This window comes from Bos taurus, chromosome 5 (genome assembly GCF_002263795.3).
Source record: "Bos taurus isolate L1 Dominette 01449 registration number 42190680 breed Hereford chromosome 5, ARS-UCD2.0, whole genome shotgun sequence".
Taxonomy (NCBI): Eukaryota; Metazoa; Chordata; class Mammalia; order Artiodactyla; family Bovidae; genus Bos; species Bos taurus.
The window spans coordinates 42,246,716-42,270,606 of NC_037332.1; the positions used below are offsets into that span (position 1 = coordinate 42,246,716).

The window sequence follows — 23,891 nt, forward strand, 5'->3', positions numbered from 1 at the left end:
GACTAGTGGTCTTTGAAACTACAGTTCCAAATACAAACATTTCTGATAGTTTCTTTTCTTTTTGAGAATATTTGAAGATGTAGTCTGATTTTCTTTTTTTTTTTTTTGGTGTGTGCTGTTCTGTTGATTGTATTTTCTCAGTGTATCATGATTCCATGGAAAGAGTAATTTTTAAAAACCTGGAATATGAAAGTGTATCAGGTTGATATGAAAAAAAGCCTTTCAAATATTAAGCATGGTACTGATAAGTGCACATGGGTGGTACTCTTGGTAGAAAAATAGGACAGGGTAAACATGAGATTTTTATTGTAAGTATTAAATATAAAAATGTAAAATAGCTTTTATAAATCATTACCAGTTAGTGGAGGATGAATATCCAGCACAAATTTAAATTTTAGAACTTGTAAGTCATTACATTACATTTATATGTTTATACATTTATATAAATATTTTGATATTACATTTATCTAGTATTTTCTTTTTTCTTCAACAGAAATCTTCTGGACAGAGACACGTTTTCTAAATCTGATCCAAGTAAGTATTTAACTTGCTTTTTGAAATAGTCTATTCAGGAGGAGAAGGGGGCAACAGAGGGTGAGATGGTTCAATGGCATCACTGACACAATGGACATGAGTTTGAGCAAACTCTGGGCAATAGTGAAAAAAAAAGGAAGCTTGGTGTGCTGTGGTTCGTGGGGTCAAGAGTTGGACACGACTTAGCAACTGAACAACAACTTATTTTACTTACTTGATTTTGTAAAAAGTTGTATGAAAATTATAATTTTTACTTAAATATTGTCTTAAAGACTAGAAAGTAAGGAGGAATATGGTCTCAGGCCCTGCATTCTTATCTACGTGGGCAGTACTCTGGCTAAAGAGAGGGAATTGCTTAGCACTTAGAGACTAAGAAGAAAACGCAAATGACTCCAATGCAGGACAATTCATTTTGAAATTAAAACCTCGTTGTAAAGCCATATGGTAGAAATTATATTTGAAAGACAGCTGTAATGGGCCATAATTCTAAGTGATCAAGTCACAGAGTAACAATTTTCCTTTTTTTGTGAATAAAGGAAGTATATAAAGTCATGTATAACCAAGTGAATTATATAACATCTTGAATGAGTTGAATTTTTTTATTACTAATTACATATATATTGAGAACTGGAGATGAATTGTACAATGAAAGCCAATTTTAATTAGAAAACAATAGAAATAATGTATAAGTCAAAAAAAGAAGTTGATATCTAGTTGCTCTCCATCTGTATAAATGTATGAAACTGTGTGGTTTAATGACGGGAGAGAGGTGTTTTCAGTTGATGAAAGAACTCTTGAGATTGTCACTGGAGAAAAGGCATTACAATTGTGAGTATTTAAAGTTCCCAGGACTCATTAGTAAGTGAATGGGATATTTTTATCCCTTAATCTTTACTCTAGACTCTTAATCTACTCTTTTTGGACTTGTTTGTGGTTGATAGGATTTCTTGTTTACAAACATTGAGGATAGGAGTTGCAGATATTAAGTTTAGCATTTGATTTGGTGCAGATTTTCCTTCCTATGATGCTTCTGAGGATTTTAAGCATCCTAGGAAGAGCGTGACCTATGACTGGTAACATACTGAAATACTTCAAAACTGTTTGTGTGTGTGTTAGTTGCTCAGTTGTATCCGACTCTTTGAGACCCCATGGACTGTAGCCCACCAGGCTCTTCCATCCATGGAATTTTCCAGGCCAGAGAACTGGAGTGGGTTGCCATTCCCTTCAATAGGGGATTTTCCTAACCTAGGAACTGAACCCTGGTCTCCTACATTGCAGGCAGATTCTTTACCAGCTGAGCCCACAGAGAATTCACAAAACTGTTTTACCTTAGTTTTAAAAAAAAATCATCTACATTTGTAGCATAATGTAATTGAAGACGTTAGCAAATAACTATTATATTTTTGTGCCAAGACCTATACATGTTAATATCTAAAGACCTGTTATAGTTTTTTTGCTTATTTACAAAAATTTTAATCATGCGATGATTTATTAGCAATTTTCCTGCCAGAGTAAGGTGAGGTATTAAGAACTAATTTTAACATACCTGTTGGACAGCTGAAAAATAAATTGGGTTTGTTCACTTGATATTTATGAAAAATGTTTAGATACATTTATTTTTTTCATCTTTTTATAGTTTGTGTCTTATATGTACAAGGAGTTGGAAATAAAGAATGGAGAGAGGTAAGAATTGGAATTTTAAAAATATGATTTTTATGCTGTAAGACATGGCATAAGTTACAATGTAATCAAGATGATACTTTCTTGTTTTTGGTTATTTTAAGTCATCTTCAACCCAAAGATTGAATTTCTTTTTAATTTTATTTCATTTTAATTTGATGAAAGCAATTTTGTTTTGTTTTATTTTATTTAACTTTACAATATTGTATTGGTTTTGCCATATATCAAAATGAATCTGCCACAGGTATACATGTGTTCCCCATCCTGAACCCTCCTCCCTCCTCCCTCCCCATACCATCCCTCTGGGTCGTCCCAGTGCACCAGCCCCAAGCATCCAGTATCGTGCATCGAACCTGGACTGGTGACTCGTTTCATATATGATATCATACATATTTCAATGCCATGTGTTTTGTTTTTAATAGTCTTCAATGTTTAGCTCATTTATGATCTTTCTGTGAAATAATCTAGCCTTGATTTGTGTTCTCCTCAGTCTTACCTAAATTTAGTGTGATCCAGTTCTTACACAGTTGAAGTGTGGGTTCAGTCTCACTTTTTGAGGTCAACTGCTGGTTTTATAAAATATTGCTTTAAAGGATTTTAAGTCTGGTGATTGATATCAATTATCTGCCCTTTGACAGGTAGTAACTTGTTATTTGAAAATAAAGTAGAAACTCAGTTCCCTATTGCTGCTGCTGCTGCTAAGTTGCTTTAGTCGTGTCTGACTCTGTGCGACCCCATAGACGGCAGCCCACCAGGCTCCCCCATCCCTGGGATTCTCCAGGCAAGGACACTGGAGTGGGTTGCCATTTCCTTCTCCAATGCATGAAAGTGAAAAGTGAAAGTGAAGTTTCTCAGTCGTGTCCGACTTTTAGCGACCCCATGGACTGCAGCCTACCAGGCTCCTCCGTCCATGGGATTTTCCAAGCAAGAGTACTGGAGTGGGGTGCCATTGCCTTCTCCTATTAGGTTGGTGCAAAAGTAACTGCAGTTTTGTATTGTTGAAATTGGCCATTTGATATTGGAATACATTCAAAATAAAGGTTATGTCATGCATCATTATAATGGGCATTTCTCTATTTTTTTGCTAATGACTTATTGCTTGGTGTAATATTATTACTTGTTTATTTTATATTTATTTTAAACCATGTAAGTGATGTTAGACAAATTGCAAATTCGGGCAATTTTCTTATTTGAGTACAAAATGGGTTGTAAAGCAGCTCATAACATGAACAATGCATTTGGCCTGGGAATTGTTAACAAATGTACAATGCAGTGGTGGTTCAAGGAGTTCTGCAGAGGAGGCAAGAGTCTTGAAGTTGAGAAGTGTAATCACTGGCTATCAGAAGTTGAGAACAACCAACTGACAGCCATCATCGAAGCAGATCCTCTTACAACTAAATGAGAAGTTGCCCAAGAACTTAACATCAACCATTCTATGGTCATTTGGCATTTGAAGCAAATTGGAAAGGTGAAAAAGCCTGATACATTTATCATGCCTCATGAGCTGACCAGAAATCAAAACAAGCATTTTTGAAGTGATGTCTTATTTTACACAATAATAATGAGGCATTTCTTAACTGGATTGTGATCTGTGACAAAAACTGGATATTTTTGTGATGACTGGCAATGACCAGCTCAGTGCTTGGACGAGAAGAAGCTCTATAGCACTTTCCAAAACCAAGCTTGTACCAAAAAAAATCTCATGGTCTGCTGCTGGTCTCATCCACTACAGCTTTCTGAATCCCAGTGAAATCATTACATCTAAGAAGTATGCTCAGCAAATTGATGAAATGCGTTAAAAACTATAACGCCTGCAACTGGCACTGGTCAACAGAAAATATCCAATTCTCCATGGCAAACCTGACGGCATGTTGCACAACCAAAGCTTCAAAAGTTGAACAAATTAGGATATGAAGTTTTACCTCATCCACCATATTTGCCTAACCTCTCACCAACCACCACTTCTTCAAGCATCTCTATAATATTTTGCAGGGAAAACACTTCCACAACCAGCAGGATATAGAAAATTCTTTTCAAGAATTTGTCAAATCCTAAAACATGGATTTTTATGCTACAGGAATAAGCAAACTTATTTCTCATTGGCAAAAATGTGTTGATTCTAATGGTTCCTATTTTGATTAATAATGGTATATTTGAGCTTGGTTATAATGATTTGAAATTCACAGCATGAATGCATAATTACATCTGCACCAATCTAAATACAAATTAGGGAACATTTCATGCAAAGATGGGCTCACTAAAGGACAGAAATGGTAGGGACCTAACAGAAGCAGAAGATATTAAGAAGAAGTGGCAAGAATACACAGACTGTATAAAAAAGATCTTCACGACCCAGATAATTACAATGGTGTGATCACTCACCTAGAGCCAGACATCCTGGAATGTGATGTGGAATGGAATGGAATGGAATGTCAAAGTGGGCCTTAGAAAGCCTGGAATGGAAAGTCAAGTGGGCCTTAGGAAGCATCACGATGAACAAAGCTAGTGAGGTGATGGAATTCCAGCTGAGCTATTTCAAATCCTGAAAGATGATGCTGTGAAAGTGCTGCACTCAATATGCCAGCTAATTTGGAAAACTCAGCAGTGTCCACAGGACTGGAAAAGGTCAGTTTTCATTCCAATCCCAAAGAAAGGCAATGCCAAAGACTTTATGGCCAAACTACCACACAATTGCACTCATCTCACATGCTAGTAAAGTAATGCTCAAAATTCTCCAAGCCAGGCTTCAGCAATACGTGAACCATGAACTTACAGATGTTCAAGTTGGTTTTAGAAAAGGCAAAGGAACCAGAGATCAAATTGCCAACATCCAGTGGATCATCAAAAAAGCAAGAGAGTTCCAGAAAAACATCTATTTCTGCTTTATTGACTATGCCAAAGCCTTTGACTGTGTGGGTCACAATAAACTGGAAAATTCTGAAAGAGATGGGAATATCAGACCACCTGACCTGCCTCTTGAGAAACCTATATGCAGGTTAGGAAGCAACAGTTAGAACTGGACATGGAACAACAGACTGGTTCCAGATAGGAAAAGGAGTACGTCAAGGCTGTATATTGTCACCATGCTTATTTAACTTATATGCAGAGTACATCATGAGAAACGCATTATTTATTTCAGTATAGTTGATGTGTAATATTGTATAAGTTACACATGTACAATATACTGATTTGCAGATTTTAAAGGTTGTACTCCAATTATAGTTATTATAAAGTATTGACTAAATTCTCTACGTTTTGTAGAATATCTTTATAGCTTATTTCATACATAATGGTTTTTACCTTAGTCCTTAGTTTAAGGATCTTTTCACTTTAGTCTTGGTTCTCTACCCCTGAATTGCCCCTCCCACTCTCTCTCTCCCCATTGGTCACTGCTAGTTTCTTCTTTCTATCTGCGAATCTTTTTCTCTTTGTTATATTCACTAGTTTGTTGTATTTTTTTATATTCCACATATAAAGTAGCTTATTTCACTTAACAAAATATTCTCCAAGTCCATTCATGTTGTTGCAAATGTAAAATTTTATCCTATTTATATGGTTAATGTGCCATTATATGTATGTGTGTGTATATATATATATATATAGAGAGAGAGAGAGAGATACAGATATAGATATATCTGTATATATCTATATCATGTCTTCCCGTTCAAGAACATGGTGTATTTTTCCATCTGTTTCATCTTCAGTTTCTTTCATCCGCATCTTATAGTTTTCTGCGGATAGTATCATTTCAACTACAAACAGTGACAATCTTACTTCTTATTCCTTACCAATTTAGATTTCTTTTATTGTTTTTTCCTGTTTACTTTCTGTGGTTAAGATTTCCAATACTGTGTTGAGCAAAACTGGTGAGAGGGGGCAACATTTTCTTGTCCCTGATCTTAGAGGTAATTCTTTCAAATTTATACTGTTGAGTATGATATTAGCTATTGGTTTTTCACATATGGCCTTTATTATGTTGTGGTATATTTCATCTATGCTCACTTTCTAAAGAGTTATTATAATTAATGGATATTGAATTTTGTCAAAAGCTTTCTTCTGCATTTATTGAGATGATCATATGGTTTTTAATCTTTAGTTTATTAATGTGGTGTATCACATTGATTGATTTGTGGATAATGAAAAATCCTTGCATTCTTGTCATAAATCTCATTGGTCATGATGTATTGTCCTTTAATTTATCATTGGAGTCAGTTTGCTAGTATTCTGTTGAAGATTTTTGAATCTGTTTATCAATGATATTGGTCTGTACTTTTCTTTCTTTCCTTTTTTTTGGTCTAATATTAGTATAAAGGTGATGCTAGGTTCATAGAATGATTTTAGAAATATTCATTTCTTTGCAATTTTTGGATATATTTTTGGAAGAATAGGTGTTAACTCTTCTGTAAATGTTTGGTAGAATACACCTCTGATGTCATCTTCCCTTGGACTTTTGCTCATTGGGAGTGTTTTAATTATTGATTCAGTTTCAGTACTGGTTATTATTCTGCTCATATTTTCTATTTCTTCTTGGTTCAGTCTTGGGAGATTATATGTTTTTAAGTATTTGTCTGTTTTTTCCAAGTTTCTATTTTATTGCTGTTTAGCTGTTGTAGTCTTCTTGTGATATTTTTTAGTAACATTTCTCTGGTATTGGTTGTAACTTCTCCTTTATTGTATCTGATTGTAGAGATTTTATTCCTCTCCCCCCTTTTCTTTTCTTGTTAAGTCAGGCTGAAGGTTTATCAATTTTGTTCATTTTCTCAAAGAACCAACTTTTAGTTTAATTGATTTTTTCTATGGTTTTTTATACTCTGTCATTTATTTCTTCTCTGATCTATACTTTCTCTCCTAATAATTTTGAATTTTATTTGTTCTTTCTCCAAGTTCTTTAGGTGTAAGTTTAAATTGTTTATTTGAACTTATTCTTAAATCCTGATGTAAGCTTGTATTGCTGTAGACTTCTCTCTTAGAACTGCTTTTACTGTGTCCCATAGGTTTTGGATCATCATATTTTGTGTTCATTTGTCTCCAGGTATTTTTTTTAATTTCCTCTTTGACTACTTCAGGGATCTGTTGGTTGTTTAGTAGCATATTGTTTAGCATCCATGTGTTTGTGTTTTTTTGCAGTTCTTTTCTTGTAGCTGATTTCTAATCTCAATCACTGTGGTTTGAAAGATGTTTGATATTATTTCAATTTTCTTAAATTTCATAAGGTTTGCTTTGTGGCCTACTATGTGATGTGTCTGAGAGAAGGCTCCATGTGCACTTAAAAAGGATGTATATTCTGTTGCCTTCAGATGGAATATCATATATATAAATATATATATATATATATATTTATGATTCATCTGGTTTAATGTGTCATTTAAGGCAAGTGTTTCCTTATTGATTTTACATATGGATGATCTGTCCATTGATATAAATGGAGTTTAGAGTTCCTTACTATTGTGTTACTGCTGTCAACTTCCTCTTCTATGTCTGTTAACATTTGCCTTTTGTAATTTATTAATAGGTTCAGCATATATACTTATTTGCCATTTAGCAATAATAAGTTCATATATATATATGGTCTGTTAATATATATACTTACAGTTGTTATATCCTCTTGGATCTATTGCTTCATCATTGTGTAGTGTCTCTCTTTGTCTTTTGTAGCAATAATTATTTTATAGTCTATTTTACTAAGTATTACATCTTTCTTAATTATTAATCTTTCTTTAAAGGTTCTAATTTCTCATTATTCTTCTGAATTCTGTGACCATCTTTACCATTACTACCTGAACACTTTCTTGAGTAGATTGCCTATCTCTATCTCACTTAGTTCTTCTGGAGTTTCTCTTTACTTTTGTTCCTTCATCTCATACATATTCCTTTATTGCCTCAGATTTCCTAAGGTGCTATTTGTATTTTCATGTTCTTAAAGTTCTGTTATGTTTCCTGACCTTAGAGAAGAGGGCTTATGTTGCTGCTGTTGTTGTTCAGTCGCTAAGTCGTGTCCAGCTCTTTGTGACCCCAGGTCACAAGTGCAGCACTCCAGGCTCCCCTGTCCTTCACTGTCTCCTGGACTTTGCTCAAGCTCATGTCCATTGAGTCAGTGATGCTATCCAACCATCTCAACCTCTGTGACCCCCTTCTCCTCCTGCCCTCGGTCTTTCTGAGCATCATGGATTTTTCTAATGAGTCGGCTGTTTGCATCAAGTGGCCAGAGTGTTGGAGTTTCAGCTTCAGCATCAGTTCTTCCAATGAATATTCAGGGTTGATTTCCTTTAAGACAGACTGGTTTGATCTCCTTGCTGTCCAAGGGACTCTCAAGAGTCTTCTCCAGTACCACACTTTGAAAGTGTCAGTTCGTTGGCATTTTGTCTTTTTTATGGTCTAGCTCTGACATCCATACATGACTACTGGAAAAACCATAGCTTTGACTATATGGACCTTTGTTACCAAAGTAATGTCTCTGCTTTCTAATACACTGTCTAGGTTTGTCATAGCTTTTCTTCCAAGGAGCAAATGTGTTTTAATTTTGTGGCTGCAGTCACCATCTGCATTGATTTTGGAGCCCAAGACAATAAAATCTGTCACTGTTTCCACATTTTCCACTTCTATTTCCCATGAAGTGATGGGACTGGAGGCTATGATCTTAGGTTTTGTAATGTTGAGATTTAAGCCAGCTTTTTTTCCCCACTCTTCTTGCACCTCATCAAGAGGCTTTTAGTTCCTCTTCAGTTTCTGCCATTAGAGTGGTATCATCTGCATATCTGAGGTTGTTGATATTTCTCCCAGCAGTCTTGATTCTGCCTTGGGGTTCATCCAGCCCAGCATTTTGCATGATGTACTCTGCACATAAGTTAAATAAGAGGGTGACAGCATACAGCCTTTTTGTTGTATTCCTGTCCCAATTTTGAACCAGTCCATTGTTCAATGTCTGGCTTAACTCTTGCATCTTGACTGCATGCAGTTTGCTCAGGAGACAGGTAAGGAGGTCTACCATCTTAAAGGTCTTATCTCTTTAAGAGATTTTCAGTTTGTTGTGATCCACACAGTCAAATGTTTTAACGTAGTCAATGAACAGGAGTAGGTGTTTCTCTGGAACTTCTTAGCTTTCTCAGTAATGCACCAGATGTTAGCAGTTTGATCTCTGCTTCCTCTGCCTTTTCTAAACCCAGCTTGTACATCTGGAAATTCTTGGTTAATGTACTGCTGAAGCTTAGCTTGAAGGGTTTTGAGCATTACGTTGCCAGCAGGTGACATGAGCACAATTGCACGGTACTTTGAACATTCTTTGGCATTGCCCTTCTTTAGACTAGGATGAAAACTCACCTTTTCCAGTCCTGTGGCCACCACTGAGTTTTCCAAATTTGCTGACATATTGAATATACTACTTTAACTGGATCGTATTTTAGGCCTTATGTAGCAGATGTCATCTTTGCCCCACAAGCACATTCCTCTTTTGTCACCCAACATGTTTGCTCTAGGGGTTTCCTCTAAGAGAGCTATGTGCATCCTTTTTTGGTTAACTGACTATGTGTGACCCCAGGGACTGCAGCACTCCAGGCTTCCCTGTCCATCAGCAAATCCTGGAGCTTGTTGAAACTCACGTTCATCAAGTTGGTGATGCCGTCAAAACATCTCACCCTCTGTCGTCCCCTTTTCCTGCCTTAAATCTTTCCCAGCATCAGGGTCTTTTCTAATGAGTCAGTTCTTTGCATCAGATGGTCAGAGTACTGGAGATTCAGCTTCAGCATCAGTCACTCCAATAAATATTTCAGGACTGATTTCCTTTAGGATTGACTGGTTGGATCTCCTTGTAGTCCAAGGGACTCTAAAGAGTCTTCTCTAACACAGCAGTTCAAAAGAATCAATGCTTCAGCACTCAGCTTTCTTTATGGTTCAACTCTGATATCCACACACAATTCCTGGAAAGAAACATAACTTTGACTAGATAGACCTTTATTGGCAAAGTATTGTCCCTGCATTTTAATAAGCTGTCTAGGTTGCTCATAGCTTTTCTTCCAAGGAGCAAGCGTCTTTTAATTTCATGGCTACAGTCACCATCTGCAGTGATTTTGGAGCCCAAGAAAATAAAGTCTGTCACTGTTTCCATTGTTTCCCCATCTATTTGCCATGAAGTGATTTTTCCAGTAGTCATGTTTGGATGTGAGAGTTGGACTATAAAGAAAGTTGAGCTCCAAAGAATTGGTGCTTTTGAACTGTGGTGTTGGAGAAGACTCTTGAGAGTCCCTTGGACTGCAAGGAGATCCAACCAGTCCATCCTAAAGGAGATCAGTCCTGGGTGTTCATTGGTAGGACTGATGTTGAAGCTGAAACTCCAATACTCTGGCCACCTGATGTGAAGAACTGACTCATTGGGAAAGACCCTGATGCTTGGAAAGACTGAAGTGGGGAGGAGAAGGGGATGACAGAAGATGAGATGATTAGATGGCATCACCCACTCGATGGACATGAGTTTGAGTAAGCTCCAAGAGTTTGTGATGAACAGGGAAGCCTAATATGCTCCAGTCCACAGGGTCACAAAGAGTTGGACATGTCTAAGTGACTGAACTGAACTGATGGAACCAGATGCCATATTTGTTTTTTGAATGTTGAGTTTTAAGCCAACTTTTTCACTCCCCTCTTTCACTTTCAAGAGGCTTTTTAGTTCCTCTTCACTTTCTGCCATTAGGGTGGTGTCATCTGCATATCTGAGTTTATTGATTTTTCTCCCGGCAATCTTTATTCCAGCTTGTGCTTCATCCAGCCCAGCATTTCACATAATGTACTCTGCATATAATTTCGATAAGCAGGGTGACAGTATAGAGTCAAGGCTTTGGCATAGTAAATAAAGTATAAATAGGTGTTTTTCTGGAATTCTCTTCCTTTTATTATGATCCAACAGATGTTGGCAATTTGGTCTCTGGTTCTTCTGCCTTTTCTAAAGCCAGATTGAATATCTGGAAGTTCTCAGTTCACATACTGTTGAAACCTAGCTTGCAGAATTTTGAGCATTACTTTGCTAGCATGTCAGATGAATGCAATTGTGTGGTATCTTGAACATTCTTTAGCATTGTCTTTCTTTTGGATTGGAATGAAGACTACCCTTTTCCAGTCTTTGGCCACTGCTGCATTTTCCAAATTTGCTGGCATATTGAGTGCAACACTTCCACACTTCACATCTTTTAGGATTTGAAATAGCTCAGCTGGAATTCCATCACCTGCACTAGCTTTGTTCATAGTGATGCTTTCAAAAGCCCACTTGATTTCACACTTCAGGTTGTCTGGATCTAGATGAGTGATCTCACCATTGTGGTAATCTGGGTCATTATGATCTTTTTTTGTATAGTTCTGTGTATTCTTGCCACCTCTTCTTAATATCTGCTGCTTCTCTTAGGTCCATTAAATCCATACCATTTCTATCCTTTATTGTGCCTGTCTTTGCATGAAATTTTTCCTTGGTATCTCTAATTTTCTTGAAGAGATCTCTAGTCTTTCCCATTCTGTCATTCAGATGGATATATCTTTCCTTTTGTCCTTTGCCTTTTGCTTGTCTTCTTTTTTAAGCTATTTGCAAGGCCTCCTCTGACAACCATTTTGCCTTTTTGCATTTCTTCTCTTTGGGGATTGTTTTGATCATCACCTCCTGTACGGTGTTACAAACCTCTCTCTATAGTTCTTCAGATATTCTATCAGATCGAATCCCTTGAATCTATTTGTCACTCACACTGTATAATCAAATTGAATTTACTTATCTTCCACTTAGTATATGACTGAATTATAGTAAGACATTATATGATTAAGGCTACAATGGTTCTCTAAGAGATCAAAATACCTTTTTAAGAATAAAAAAACTGGTAAGTGGCTGGTAAGTAAACTCTTACATTATAATATTCTGTAAAGTTTATTGCAGAAGACTAGCTGTCAATGGGAAAATTGCCAGTGGGATTTATTTGGCTTCAAACCTAATATGATGCTTTGGTGTTACATAGCTGTTCAAAAAGCTAATGGGATTGGAGAATTTATTGAATAATATTCAATACTTACACTAAGGAACATAATGCTATTATGCTGAACTGTATGAAACTGTCATTCTTGTAGCTCAAAAATTGAGTGTTTGCAATTTCATGTGATTTCAATTAAATGCCCTTGTATTTTGCTCTTGTAGAAGCAACTCTGGAGTGTTTGTTTTCATTTCTCCATTTGAGATTATTGAATGCCAACTATATATCTGAGGAGGGCCACCATCTTGAATAAAGTGATAGATGTAATATGAATGAAGGAATGTTTAACCTGAAAAATGCAAAGTCTCTGAATAGTCATAATAATTGTCTTCAAATTCTTAAAGTATTTTGCTCTAGACATGGGGGTACAGTTACTTAATGTTGAGACAAGAAAGCAGAAAATAAAATATAGGCTCAAAGGATGAAGAGACAGAGCTGCATTATTTTGTTCACTACAGGGAAGACATTTGTAACATTTAGAGTATCTCATGGTAGAATGGATTTCTTTGAGCAGTATTCTGGAGCTAGAACTATAGTGGGTGCCCTGTGTTCAGTCTGGGGCTGGACTAATTCATCAGGAAAAAATAATTGAACTTGTTTAGTTCTAACTACTTGCAAGTCTAATATTATGATGCTATAGAAGTTATAGTTTTGTATTCTTATTATCAATTTTCTCATTATCTTTTAAGTATTGAACATTATTTTACAGAATAATAGCAAGAACCACCCTTTTCTGATCTTCTGTTTGTGCTAAGTCCCTTCAGTTAGTGTCCGACTCTTTGCGACCCTATGGACTATAAATTGTCAGGCTACTCTGTCCATGGGATCCTCCAGGCAAGAATACTGGAGTGGGTTGCCATGTCCTGCTCCAGCGGAATCTTCCCAACCTAGGAATCAAACCTGCATATCTTGTCTCCTATATTGGCAGGCCGGTTCTTTACCACTAGTGCCTCCTGGGAAGTCCCCTTTTGATCTTAAAACATTTATTTCTCTCATGAAGGAGTTATTTAAAAAACAAAATAAACAGCTAGAATTTAGAGGGGTTGAAGTTGAACAAAGGAGTGAAATAACTGTAGATGTTCTACTTCAAAAATTTTCTGACATCTGAGCCAGAGGACTTTCTGCATCTATCAGTGACTTCCTCTTTATGTGTCACAGGAAGAGTTCAACATGTGTTACTAAATCCATTACATTTTAAGACCATTTCCAATAGCTGCTACCATAAATGAAGAAATCCATTTATTCAAGGTTACTTATGGAGAATTAATCACACAAAAAACCACTCTAATAATTACTCTCAGTATATTTGGAATTAGACAAGTAAAATAATATTATAATATTATAGATACTTTGTTAAATAGTTTAAAATATCTATGTCAGTAATATACTGGTCATGTTTTTATTTGAATTTAGATGTATCCTGGAAAATTATGTATTAACTAGGCACATGATTTTATTTCTGTGATGAATTACTTTTCTATAATAAGGAGAAAAAAAAAAGGAGCTTAAAATATGTGGAGACAAATGCTCCAAATAAAGTTGTAAAATTACTTAAAATTAATCTGTAGTTGAAATCTGCAAATTAAAAATTATATCTTACACTATTACAATTACCTGCATATCTTCAATAAATTCTAATGATTATGAGTTATCAAAGTAATTGATCTTTTAAAACTAAAATGTTATTTCAGTGAATAATTTTGGAGCTAGAAATGATGAAGTGATATGGATTTTAAAAATATGAAAACTCTTAGTGGCAAATGGAAATAGCAAAATATCTCTAAAGAGGCACACATATTTGGTTTTGAGAGTTTCTGAAAATGTTAGGATTAATTTCTTTGAGTTAAATTTGAGTCATCCATAGGTCATGTATTTTGTGAATTCTTTTAAACACTTAAAATTATAGAGTTGGTTCCCAATTCCCTAGGTTTGTGTGTAATGAAGCAACCTGAAGTTGTTTATAACACACTTTGTGAGTGTAGTTTGGAGGCAAATCTACTGCCAAATGCTGATTACTGAATTTTGACATTGTCTCTGTTCTGCACCATTCCATTGACATTGAGCTGTTTTAATATTTATTCATGTCCATGCTGAATAATATATGTATAATATGTAAATGCACACATATTCAGAAAGGATTAGAAACTTATTCATAGCTCACCTTAAATGTTACTTTACCCATTAGTCTTTTCTAACCTTCACAACTAGAATTTCCTCCTTTCACCTTTATGAAATACCATAACTTAAATAACTTTCTTATGGTCCTTGTCACCTTCTACTTTATATCATTCAACAAATATCAAAGACTTTTTTTGAACTTATTTTCCCTTATGTCTTAACTTCACTTCTTAATTCAGTGCTGTTTAAAGGTCAGTCTTCTCTGCTACAGCATTTAGGATACGGCTTTTGTTCTTAGAAGACGCTCAGTTAAGATTTGTTGAAAGGATACATTTGAGGATACCCTCAAATATGGGCTAACACTTAACAACTGTCCTTTCAGAAATTATGAGTTGCAGGAATCATCTGTAGATAATTTTGTACCAGTGTTACATTTGTCAGATGAGAACATTTGTGTCGCATGCTAAATAAGTTATAAGAGCTCAGTGCTTATTCTGATGCTTTTTGTCATAACTTTAACTACATATTTAGGAATTTGAATTATAGCATCTATTGAAAAACATGCTTTTTACATCTTAAAGCTTAGGCTTGAAAGCTCATTTCATTCTATCTTTTTGTTCTATGAAAATTATAGAGGGAAGCATCTGAAGTTATTGATACAGGAAAGAGGAAATTCCCCACAGTCTTTGGGCAATCACGTGTTGCTAAACTGTTACGTGTCCTGCATTTTTACTGACACCGTCTTCACTATTGGATTCATGCTGTAGAGCATCTGAATATTTTTGTTTGGTTTACTTTTACTTTCTGACTCATAAAAGAGATTTTAATTACAATATACTGCAGAACATTCAGTCTATCGATACTATATTCCTGTAGTAGATATTTGAAGGTTTCTTAATGTATGTATCAGGTCTCCATTACTGTAATTGAGGGGATCTTAACAGAAGAGAATTGATGAGAAGCTGTGTGGCATGTGGTTGAAAGAATTTCATAAAAACAACATTTTCTGTGGAAGATATAGTCAGTTTTAAGGCATTGCTGTTTTAGTTTCTTTTTCCCCAAGAAAAGGAAATGCAAAAAGGCAAAATGGCTATCTGAAAAGGCCTTACAAATAGCTGAGAAAATAAGAGAAATGAAAGACAAAAGAGAAAAGGAAAGATATGCCCATCTGAATGTAGAGTTCCAAAGAATAGCAAGGAGAGATGAAAAAGAGTTTCCTAAGTGATCAATGCAAAGAAATAGAGGAAAACAATAGAATGGTAATGACTAGAGATCTCTTGAATAAAATTAGAGATACCAAGGGAATATTTCATGAAAAGATGGGTACAATAAAGGACAGAAATGGTATGGACCTAACAGAAGTAGAAGATATTAAGAAGAGGTGGCGAGAATACACAGAAAAACTATACAAAAAAGGTCTTAATGACCCAGATAACCACAATGGTGTGATCATTCACCTACAGTCAGACATCATAGATTGTGAAGTCAACTGGGGCTTAAAAAGCACTATTAACAAACAAAGCTAGTGTAGGTGATAGAATTCCAGGTGAGCTGTTTCAAATCCTAAAAGATGATGCGACTAAAATGCTGCACTTAATACGCCAGCAAATTTGGCAAATTCAGCTGTGGCCACAGGAATGGAAAAGGTCAGTTTTCATTCCAATCCCAAAGAAGGGTAATGCCAAAGAATGTTCAAACTACTGCACAACTGCACTCATTTCACATGTTAGCAAAGTAATGCTCAAGATCCATCAAGCTTGGCATCAGTATTATGTGAACGAAGAACTTCTAGATGTACAAGCTGGATTTAGAAAAGGCAGAGGAACCTGTGATCAAATTGCCAACATCCATTGGATCATAGAAAAAGCAAGAGAATTTCAGAAAAACATCTGTTTCTGCTTCACTGACTAGGCTAAAGGCTTTATATATGTTCCTTGTGCCAGAGATTATTGTAATCAGGTGTGTAGGTACTTCTAAAAATTCAGTATTGTTGATATTCAGAAAAAGATGTTTTAGGATACTGGTTGCATTTTTTTTAAGTAGCTGTTTCTGGTTGTATACAATTACCAAATATTAATATTTCTCTTTCCTCAAATTGTAACTCTTTGTGGCCTGCTGTCAGGGAGTGTTTAACAGGAGGATTCCTATGTGCTGTTTCTCACAAGTCCTTTGTTTCTTTTCAGATGGAGCAGCACGCTGCTCCCAGGAACCAAGGTCGTTGTGTGAGACAGGCTTGAGTCTCCTTTAGTAAACATTCTCGTTATGACAAAACTGCTTAGTCTCGATCCCCTTTCTTGAGATATGGATGGTCTTCTGACTTTGTGACCATTATTAATCCCTTGTTCCCTTGGTAATGGTTGCTGTACGCTGGGTTTTCTGATCTTTATCATAGTCATAAGAAACTTCTTGTACCACAGCTTATATATACTCATAGAAAAATCATTAAAGCACCTTTGCTCCATCAGAGCTTAGGTCCCCATGTCTTTCTTTCTTTCTTTCTGTCTCTCTCTCTCTCTGGCTGATTCCTGATTCCTTGAAGCACAGAGACCCGTCTTGCTCACTCTCCTTCCCGGGCTTCTAAGACTCTCTCCAGAAGGTGCCCTGTGCCTTCACCCCACCTCGAGAGGGCGCCCGGTGCCTTTGTGAGAGGCGCAAGTCCTGTGTCAAGGACTTTATTGGTTTTCTGCGTAAACAAGGGAGTATCAGCCTCTTTCTCTCTTTCACTTTCTTATGGTCGCTTCTGGACTGCCAGGTCCTGGTCCATTAAAGGACCCCAACAGCCTGCACAGAATAATATGCAGCTGTGCATTTTCCAAAGAATTAAAAAATTTTTATTTTGTGATTTAAGTTATCAGCTAAGACCTAAACTTGAGTTTGAGCAAACTTCAGGAGATAGTGAAGGACAGGGAAGCCTGGTATGCTGCAGTCCATGGGGGTTGTAAAGAATCAGACACGATTTAGCAACTAGACAAAACAACAACAACAACACAAATTTTATTTAAGTCAAGAAGATTAATCACTTGGTTGATAGTTAATTCCACCCTCTGGGTAAAAATTAGCATTTTTTTCTGTGAGATGAATTGTCATAATTTATCTGTAAATTTCTTATTATGCCAGTTTGCACTTTTTATGAGGAAGCTTCCACAAACCTCTTATCCTTATTCCTTAGAGGGCAGAGAAAATGAAAACCATAATCACGGGAAACTAACCAAACTGATTGCATGGATCACAGCCATGTCTAATTCAAATGAAACTGTGAGCTATGCCATGTAGGGCCACCCAACACAGATGGATCATGCTGGACAATTCTGACAAACTGTGGTCCACTCGAGAAGGGAATGGCAAACCAGTGTTCTTCCCTTGAGAACCCCATGAGCAGTGTGAAAAGGCAGAAAGATTTCACTCTGACACCCCAGGTTGGTAGGTGCCCAATATACACTGGGAAAGAGTGGAGAAATAACTCCAGAAAGAATGAAGAGACAGAACCAAAGTGAAAACAATGCCCAGTTGTGGATGTTTGGAGATGTTTGGAAGATGGATTGGAGATGGAAGTAAAGTCCGATGTGTTAAAGAACAATATTGCATGGGAAAACGGAATGTTAGGTTCATGAATCAGGGTAAATTGGAAGTGGTCAGACAGGAAATGGCAAGAGTGAACATTGACATTTTAGGAATCAGTGAATTAAAATGGACTGGATTGGGTGAATTTAATTAGGATGACCATTACATCCACTACTGCTGTAAGAATCACTTAGAAGAAAAGGAGTAGCACTCATAGTAAACAAAAGAGTTCAAAATCCAGTACTTGGGTACAGTCTCAAAAATGACAGAATGATCTCTGTTTGTTTCCAAGGCAAACTGTTCAATACCACAGTAATCCAAGTCTATGCCCCAACCACTAATGCCAAAGAAGCTGAAGTCAAATGGTTCCATGATGATCTATAATATCTTCTAGATCTAACATAAAAAAAAAAAAAAATGTTCTTTTCATCATCAGAGACTGGAATACAAAAGTAGGAAGTCAAAAGATACCTGGAGTAACAGGCAAATTTGGCCTTAAAGTACAGAATGAAGCAGGGCAAAGGCTAACAGCCAAGAGAACACACTAGTCATAGCAAACACTGTCTTCAAAAACACAAGAGAAGACTCTACACATGGACATCACTGGATGGTCATATAAAATCAGATTGCTTATATTCTTTGCAGCCAAAAATGGAGACGCTGTATACATTCAGCAAAAACAAGACCAGGATCTGATTGTGATTCAGATCATGAACTCCTTATTGCCAAATTCAGACCTAAATTGAAGAAAATAGGGAAAACTGCTAGGCATTCAGGTATGACCTAAATCAAATCCCTTACAATTATACAGTGAAAGTGACAAACAGATGCAAGGGATTAGATCTGATAGATTGTCTGAAGAACTATGGACAGAAGTTCATGACATTGTACAGAAGGTGGTGATCAAAATCATCCCCAAGAAGAAAAAATGCAAAATGGTTGTCAGAGGAGGCCTTATAAATAGCTGAGAAAAGAAGAGAAGTGAAAGGCAAGGGAGAAAAGGAAAGATATATGCATCTGATGAGGAATTCTGAAGAATAGAAAGGAAAGTAAAGAAAGCCTTGCTAAGTGAACAATGCAGAGAAATAGAGGAAAACAACAGAATGGGAAAGACTAGCGATCTCTTCAAGAAAATTAGAGATACCAAGGGAATATTTCATGGAAAGACAGGCACAATAAAGGATAGAAATGTTATGGACCTAACAGAAGCAGAAGATATTAAGAAGAGGTGGCAAGAATACACAGAACTCTACAAAAAAAGATCATAATGACCCAGATAACCACGATGGGGTGATCACTCAATTAGAGCCAGACATCCTGGAATGCGAGGTCAAGTGGGACTGAGGAGGCATCACTATGAACAAAGCTAGTGAAGGTGATGATATTCCTGCTGAACTATTTCTAATCTGACAAAATATCCTCTGAGAGTGCTCCATTCAATATGCCAGCAAATGTGGAAAACTCTGCAGTGGCCACAGGACTGTAAAAGGGCAGTTTTCATTCCAATCCCAAAGAAAGGCAATGCCAAAGAATGTTCAAACTACTGCAGAATTGCACTCATCTCACACACTATCAAAATATGCTCAAAATTCTCTAAGCTGGCTTCAACAGTATGTGAACTGAGATGTTCAAGCTGGATTTAGAAAAGGCAGAGAAACTAGAGATAAATTGCCAACATACGTTAGATCATAGTAAAAGCAAGAGAATTCTGGAGGAAAAAAAAAACCCACACATCTATTTCTGTTTTATTGACTACATGAAAGCCTTAGACTGTGCAGTCACAGCAAACTGGAAAATTCTTCAGTTCATTTCAGTCACTCAGTCATGTCCGACTCTTTGTGACCCTATAGACTGAAACACTCCAGCTTCTCTGTCCATCATCAACTCCTGGAGCTTGCTCAAACTCATGTCCGTCGAGTCAGTAATGCCATCCAACCATCTCATCCTCTGTCATCCCCTTCCCCTCCCATCTGCAATCTCTCCCAGTATCAAGGTCTTTTCCAATGAGTCAGTTCTTTGCATCAGGTGGCCAAAGTATTGGAGTTTCAGCCTTAGAATCAGTTCTTCCAATGAATATTCAGGACTGATTTCCTTTAGGATGGACTGGTTGGATCTCCTTGCAGTCCAAGGGACTCTCAAGAGTCTTTTCCAACATAACAGTTCAAATTCATCAACTCTTTGGCACTCAGCTTTCTTTATAGTTCAACTATCCCATCCATACATGACTACTGGAAAAACCATTGCCTTGACTAGATGGACCTTTGTTGGTAAAGTAATATCTTTGCTTCTTAATATGCTGTCTAGGTTGGTCATAACTTTTTTTCCAATGAGTGAGCATCTTTTAATTTCATGATTGCAGTCACCATTTGCAGTGATTATGGAGCCCCAAAAATAAAGTTACTGTTTCCACTATTTCCCCATCTAATTGCCATGAAGTGATGGGACCAGATGCCATTATCTTAGTTTTTTGAATGTTGAGTTTTAAGCCAATTTTTTCACTTTCATCAAGATGCTCTTTAGTTCTTCTTCACTTTCTGCCATAAGGGTGGTGTCATAATTTTCCACAGTTTGCTGTGATCCACACAGTCAAAGTCTTTGGCGTACCCAATAAAGCAGAAATAGATGTTTTCTTGGAACACTCTTGCTTTTTTGATAATGCAACAGATATTGGCATTTTGATCTCTGGTTCCTCTGCCTTTTTAAAATCCAGATTGAACATCTGGAAGTTCGTGGTTCATGAACTGCTGAAGCCTGGCTTGAAGAATTTTAAGCATTACTGTGCTAGTGTGTGAGGTGGGTGCAATTGTGCAGTAGTTTGAGCATTCTTTTGACATTGCCTTTCGTTGGGATTGGAATGCCAAACATTCTTTGTCATTGCCTTTCTTTGGGATTGCATTGGAAAATTCTTAAAGAGATGGGAATACCAGACTACCTTACCTGCCTCCTGAGAAATCTGTATGCAGGTCAAGAAGCGAAAATTAGAACAGGACATAGAACAATGGACTGGTTCCAAATTGGGAAAGGAGTATGTCAAGGCTGTATATTGTCACCCTGCTTATTTAACTTATATGCAGAGCACATCATGCAAAATGCCGGGTTGGATGAAGCACAAGCTGGAATCAAGAATTCTGGGAAAAATACCAATAACCTAAGACGTGCTGATGACACCACCCTATGTCCGAAAGAACTGGGATTGTAGCTGTGGTATAAAATAAATATTTCAGTTTAAATGTTAATTGTGAGGACCCCATAAGAAAACCACATGTATAAGTCAACAAGATAGTTGTATGCATGAGTCTTTGTTGTTGTTGTTCAGCCACCATGTCATGTTGTGACCCCACAGACTGCAGCATGCCAGGCTTCCCTGTCGCTCACCACCTCCTGGAGTTTGCCCAAGTTCATGTTCCTTGAATCTGTGATTCCATCCAACCATCTCATCCTCTGTCACCCTCTTCTCTTTCTGCCTTCAATCCTTCCCAGCATCAAGGCTCTTTAGTTCCTTTGCTTTTTGCCATGAGAGTGGTATCATCTGCATGTCTGAGGTTGTTGATATTTCTCCTGCAATCTTGATTCCAGCTTCTGCTTCATCCAACCTGGCATTTTTGCATGATGTGCTCTGCATATAAGTTATCTAAACAGAGTGACAATAAACAGCTTTGTCCAGTGGTTTGGACATTCTTTAGTACTGCCCGTCTTGGGAATTGGGATGAAGATTGAACTTTCCATTCCTGTGGCCACTGCTGGGTTTTCCAAATTTGCTAACATATTGAGTGCAGTGCTTTAACAGCATCGTCTTTTACGATTTTAAATAACTCAGCTGGAGTTCCATCACCTCCACTAACTTTATTGGCAGCAGTACTTCCTCACACCCACTTGACTTCACACTCCAGAATGTCTCGCTCTGAGTGAGAGATCACCATTGTGGTTATCCGGGTCATTAAGATCCTTTTTGTACAGTTTTTCTGTGTATCCTTTCCATCTCTTCTTGATATCTTCTGCTTCTATTAGGTCTTTACTGTTTTTGTCCTTTATTGTGCCCATCTTTGCATGAAATATTCCTTTGATTTTTCCAATTTGCTTGAAGATATTACTAGTCTTACCCTTTCTTTAGTTTTTCTCTGTTTCTTTGCATAGTTCATTGAAGAAGGCATTGTCTCTCTTTGCTATTCTGTGGAACTCTGCATTTAGTGAGTGTACCTTTCCCTTTCTCCCTTGCTTTTTGCTTCTCTTCTTTCCTCTGCTCTTTGTAAAGACAACTAGTTTGCCTTCTTTGTCAGACAACCACTTTGTTTTCTTGCATTTCTTTTTCTTTGGGATGGTGTTGTTCACTGCCTCCTCTACAATATGATGGACCTCTGTCAGTTCTTCAGGCACTCTGTTTACTAGATCCAATCCCTTGATTATATTCGTCATATCCACTGTATATTTATGGGGGATTTTATTTGTCATATCTGACTGGCCTAGTGGTTTTCCCTGCTTTCTTTAGTTTAAGCCTGATTTTTGCTGTGATGATGATCTGACCCACAGTCAGCTCCAGGTCTTGTTTCTGCTGACTGTATACAGCTTCTCCATCTTTGTCTACAAAGAATGTAATCAATCTGATTTCGGTATGACCATTTGGTGAAATCCATGTGTAAAGTCATCTCTTGTATTGTTGAAAAAGGATATTTGCTATGACCAGTGTGTTTTCATGGCAGAATCCTGTTAGCTTTTCCCCTGCTTCATTTTGTACTTTGAGGCCAAACTTGCCTGTTACTCCAGGAATCTCTGGACTTCCTACTTTTGCCTTCCAATCCCCTATGATGAATAGGACATGTTTTTTTTTTGTTTGTTTTTTTTTTTTTTTTTTTGCTATTAGTTCTAGGAGATCTTCTAGGTCTTCATAGAAGTTATCAACTTCAGCTTGTTCTACATCCATGGTTGGAGCATAGAGTTGTATTACTGTGATGTTGAATGGGTTGCTCTGGAAACGAATTGAGATCATTCTGTCATTTTTAGGGTTGCACGCAAGTACTGCATTTCAGACTCTTTTGTTGATTATGAGGGCTACTCCATTTCTTCTAAGGGATTCTTTCCCACAGTAGTAGATATAATAGTCATCTGAATTAAATTCATCTATTCCCATCTATTTTAGTTCACTGATTCCTAATATGTCGATGTTTATTTACTCTTGCCATCTCCTGCTTAACCACATCCAATTTACCTTGATTCATGATCCTAACATTCCAAGTTCCTATGGAAAACTCTTCTTTTCAGCATTGGATTTTACTCTCATCACTAAGCACATCCAAAGCTGAGGGTCATTTCTGCTTTGGCCTTGCCACTCCATTCTTTCTGGAATTATTAGTTGTTGTTCTCTGCTCTTTCCCAGCAGCATATTGGACACCTTCCAACCTCAGGGACTCATCTTTTAGTGTCATATCTTTTAGCCTTTTTATACAGTTCATGGGCTTCTCATGGTTAGTATACTGGAGTGGTTTGCCATTCCCTCCTCCAATGGATCACATTTTGTCAGAGGTCCCTGCTATGACCCGTCCATCTTTACTGGGAGGAAAATCTGAGTTGATGATATACATTTGGAATTTATCATCATGTAGATGGGATTTAAAGCCAAAGAACAGAGTAAGTAATCTAATAGAAGAGTGAAGATAGACAGATGAAGAAGGCCTGGAATTGTACTGACGAGAGATTGCATATCTCAGAATCTAAGAAGAAGAGAAAAATGGGAAAATGTGGTGTCAAAGAATCAGAAGAGGCTGCTTCAAAAAGGAGGAAATGGGCAATTCTGTTCAATGCTGCAGAGTAGTCTGATATAATGAAAGCTGAAATGTGACCACTTAATTTAGCAATATGAAGGTGACGTTGTTAAAAGCAATTTCAGGGCTATGTGTCAGGAGGCATATTAGATGTTCATATTTAATAGATGCTTAGCTAAAATTTTAATGGCTTCATGTTAATTTTCTGTTGAGATAGCAGAATATACTCAGCCACCCATATTGCTGAAAA

The 23,891-nt window shown here is 36.9% G+C and overlaps 1 protein-coding gene across 3 annotated transcripts in view; it reads left to right on the plus strand.

Annotated features, from left to right (window-relative positions):
* The window catches only part of CPNE8 (copine 8), a 278,744-nt gene that overhangs the window by 53,039 nt on the left and 201,814 nt on the right, over positions 1-23,891 (plus strand). For all 3 annotated transcript variants that reach the window (NM_001098085.2, XM_010805078.4, XM_010805075.4), the window contains exons 2-3: positions 494-534; positions 2,171-2,217. In NM_001098085.2, coding sequence (NP_001091554.2) covers positions 494-534; positions 2,171-2,217 — 88 coding nt within the window. The remainder of the gene's footprint in view (positions 1-493; positions 535-2,170; positions 2,218-23,891) is intronic.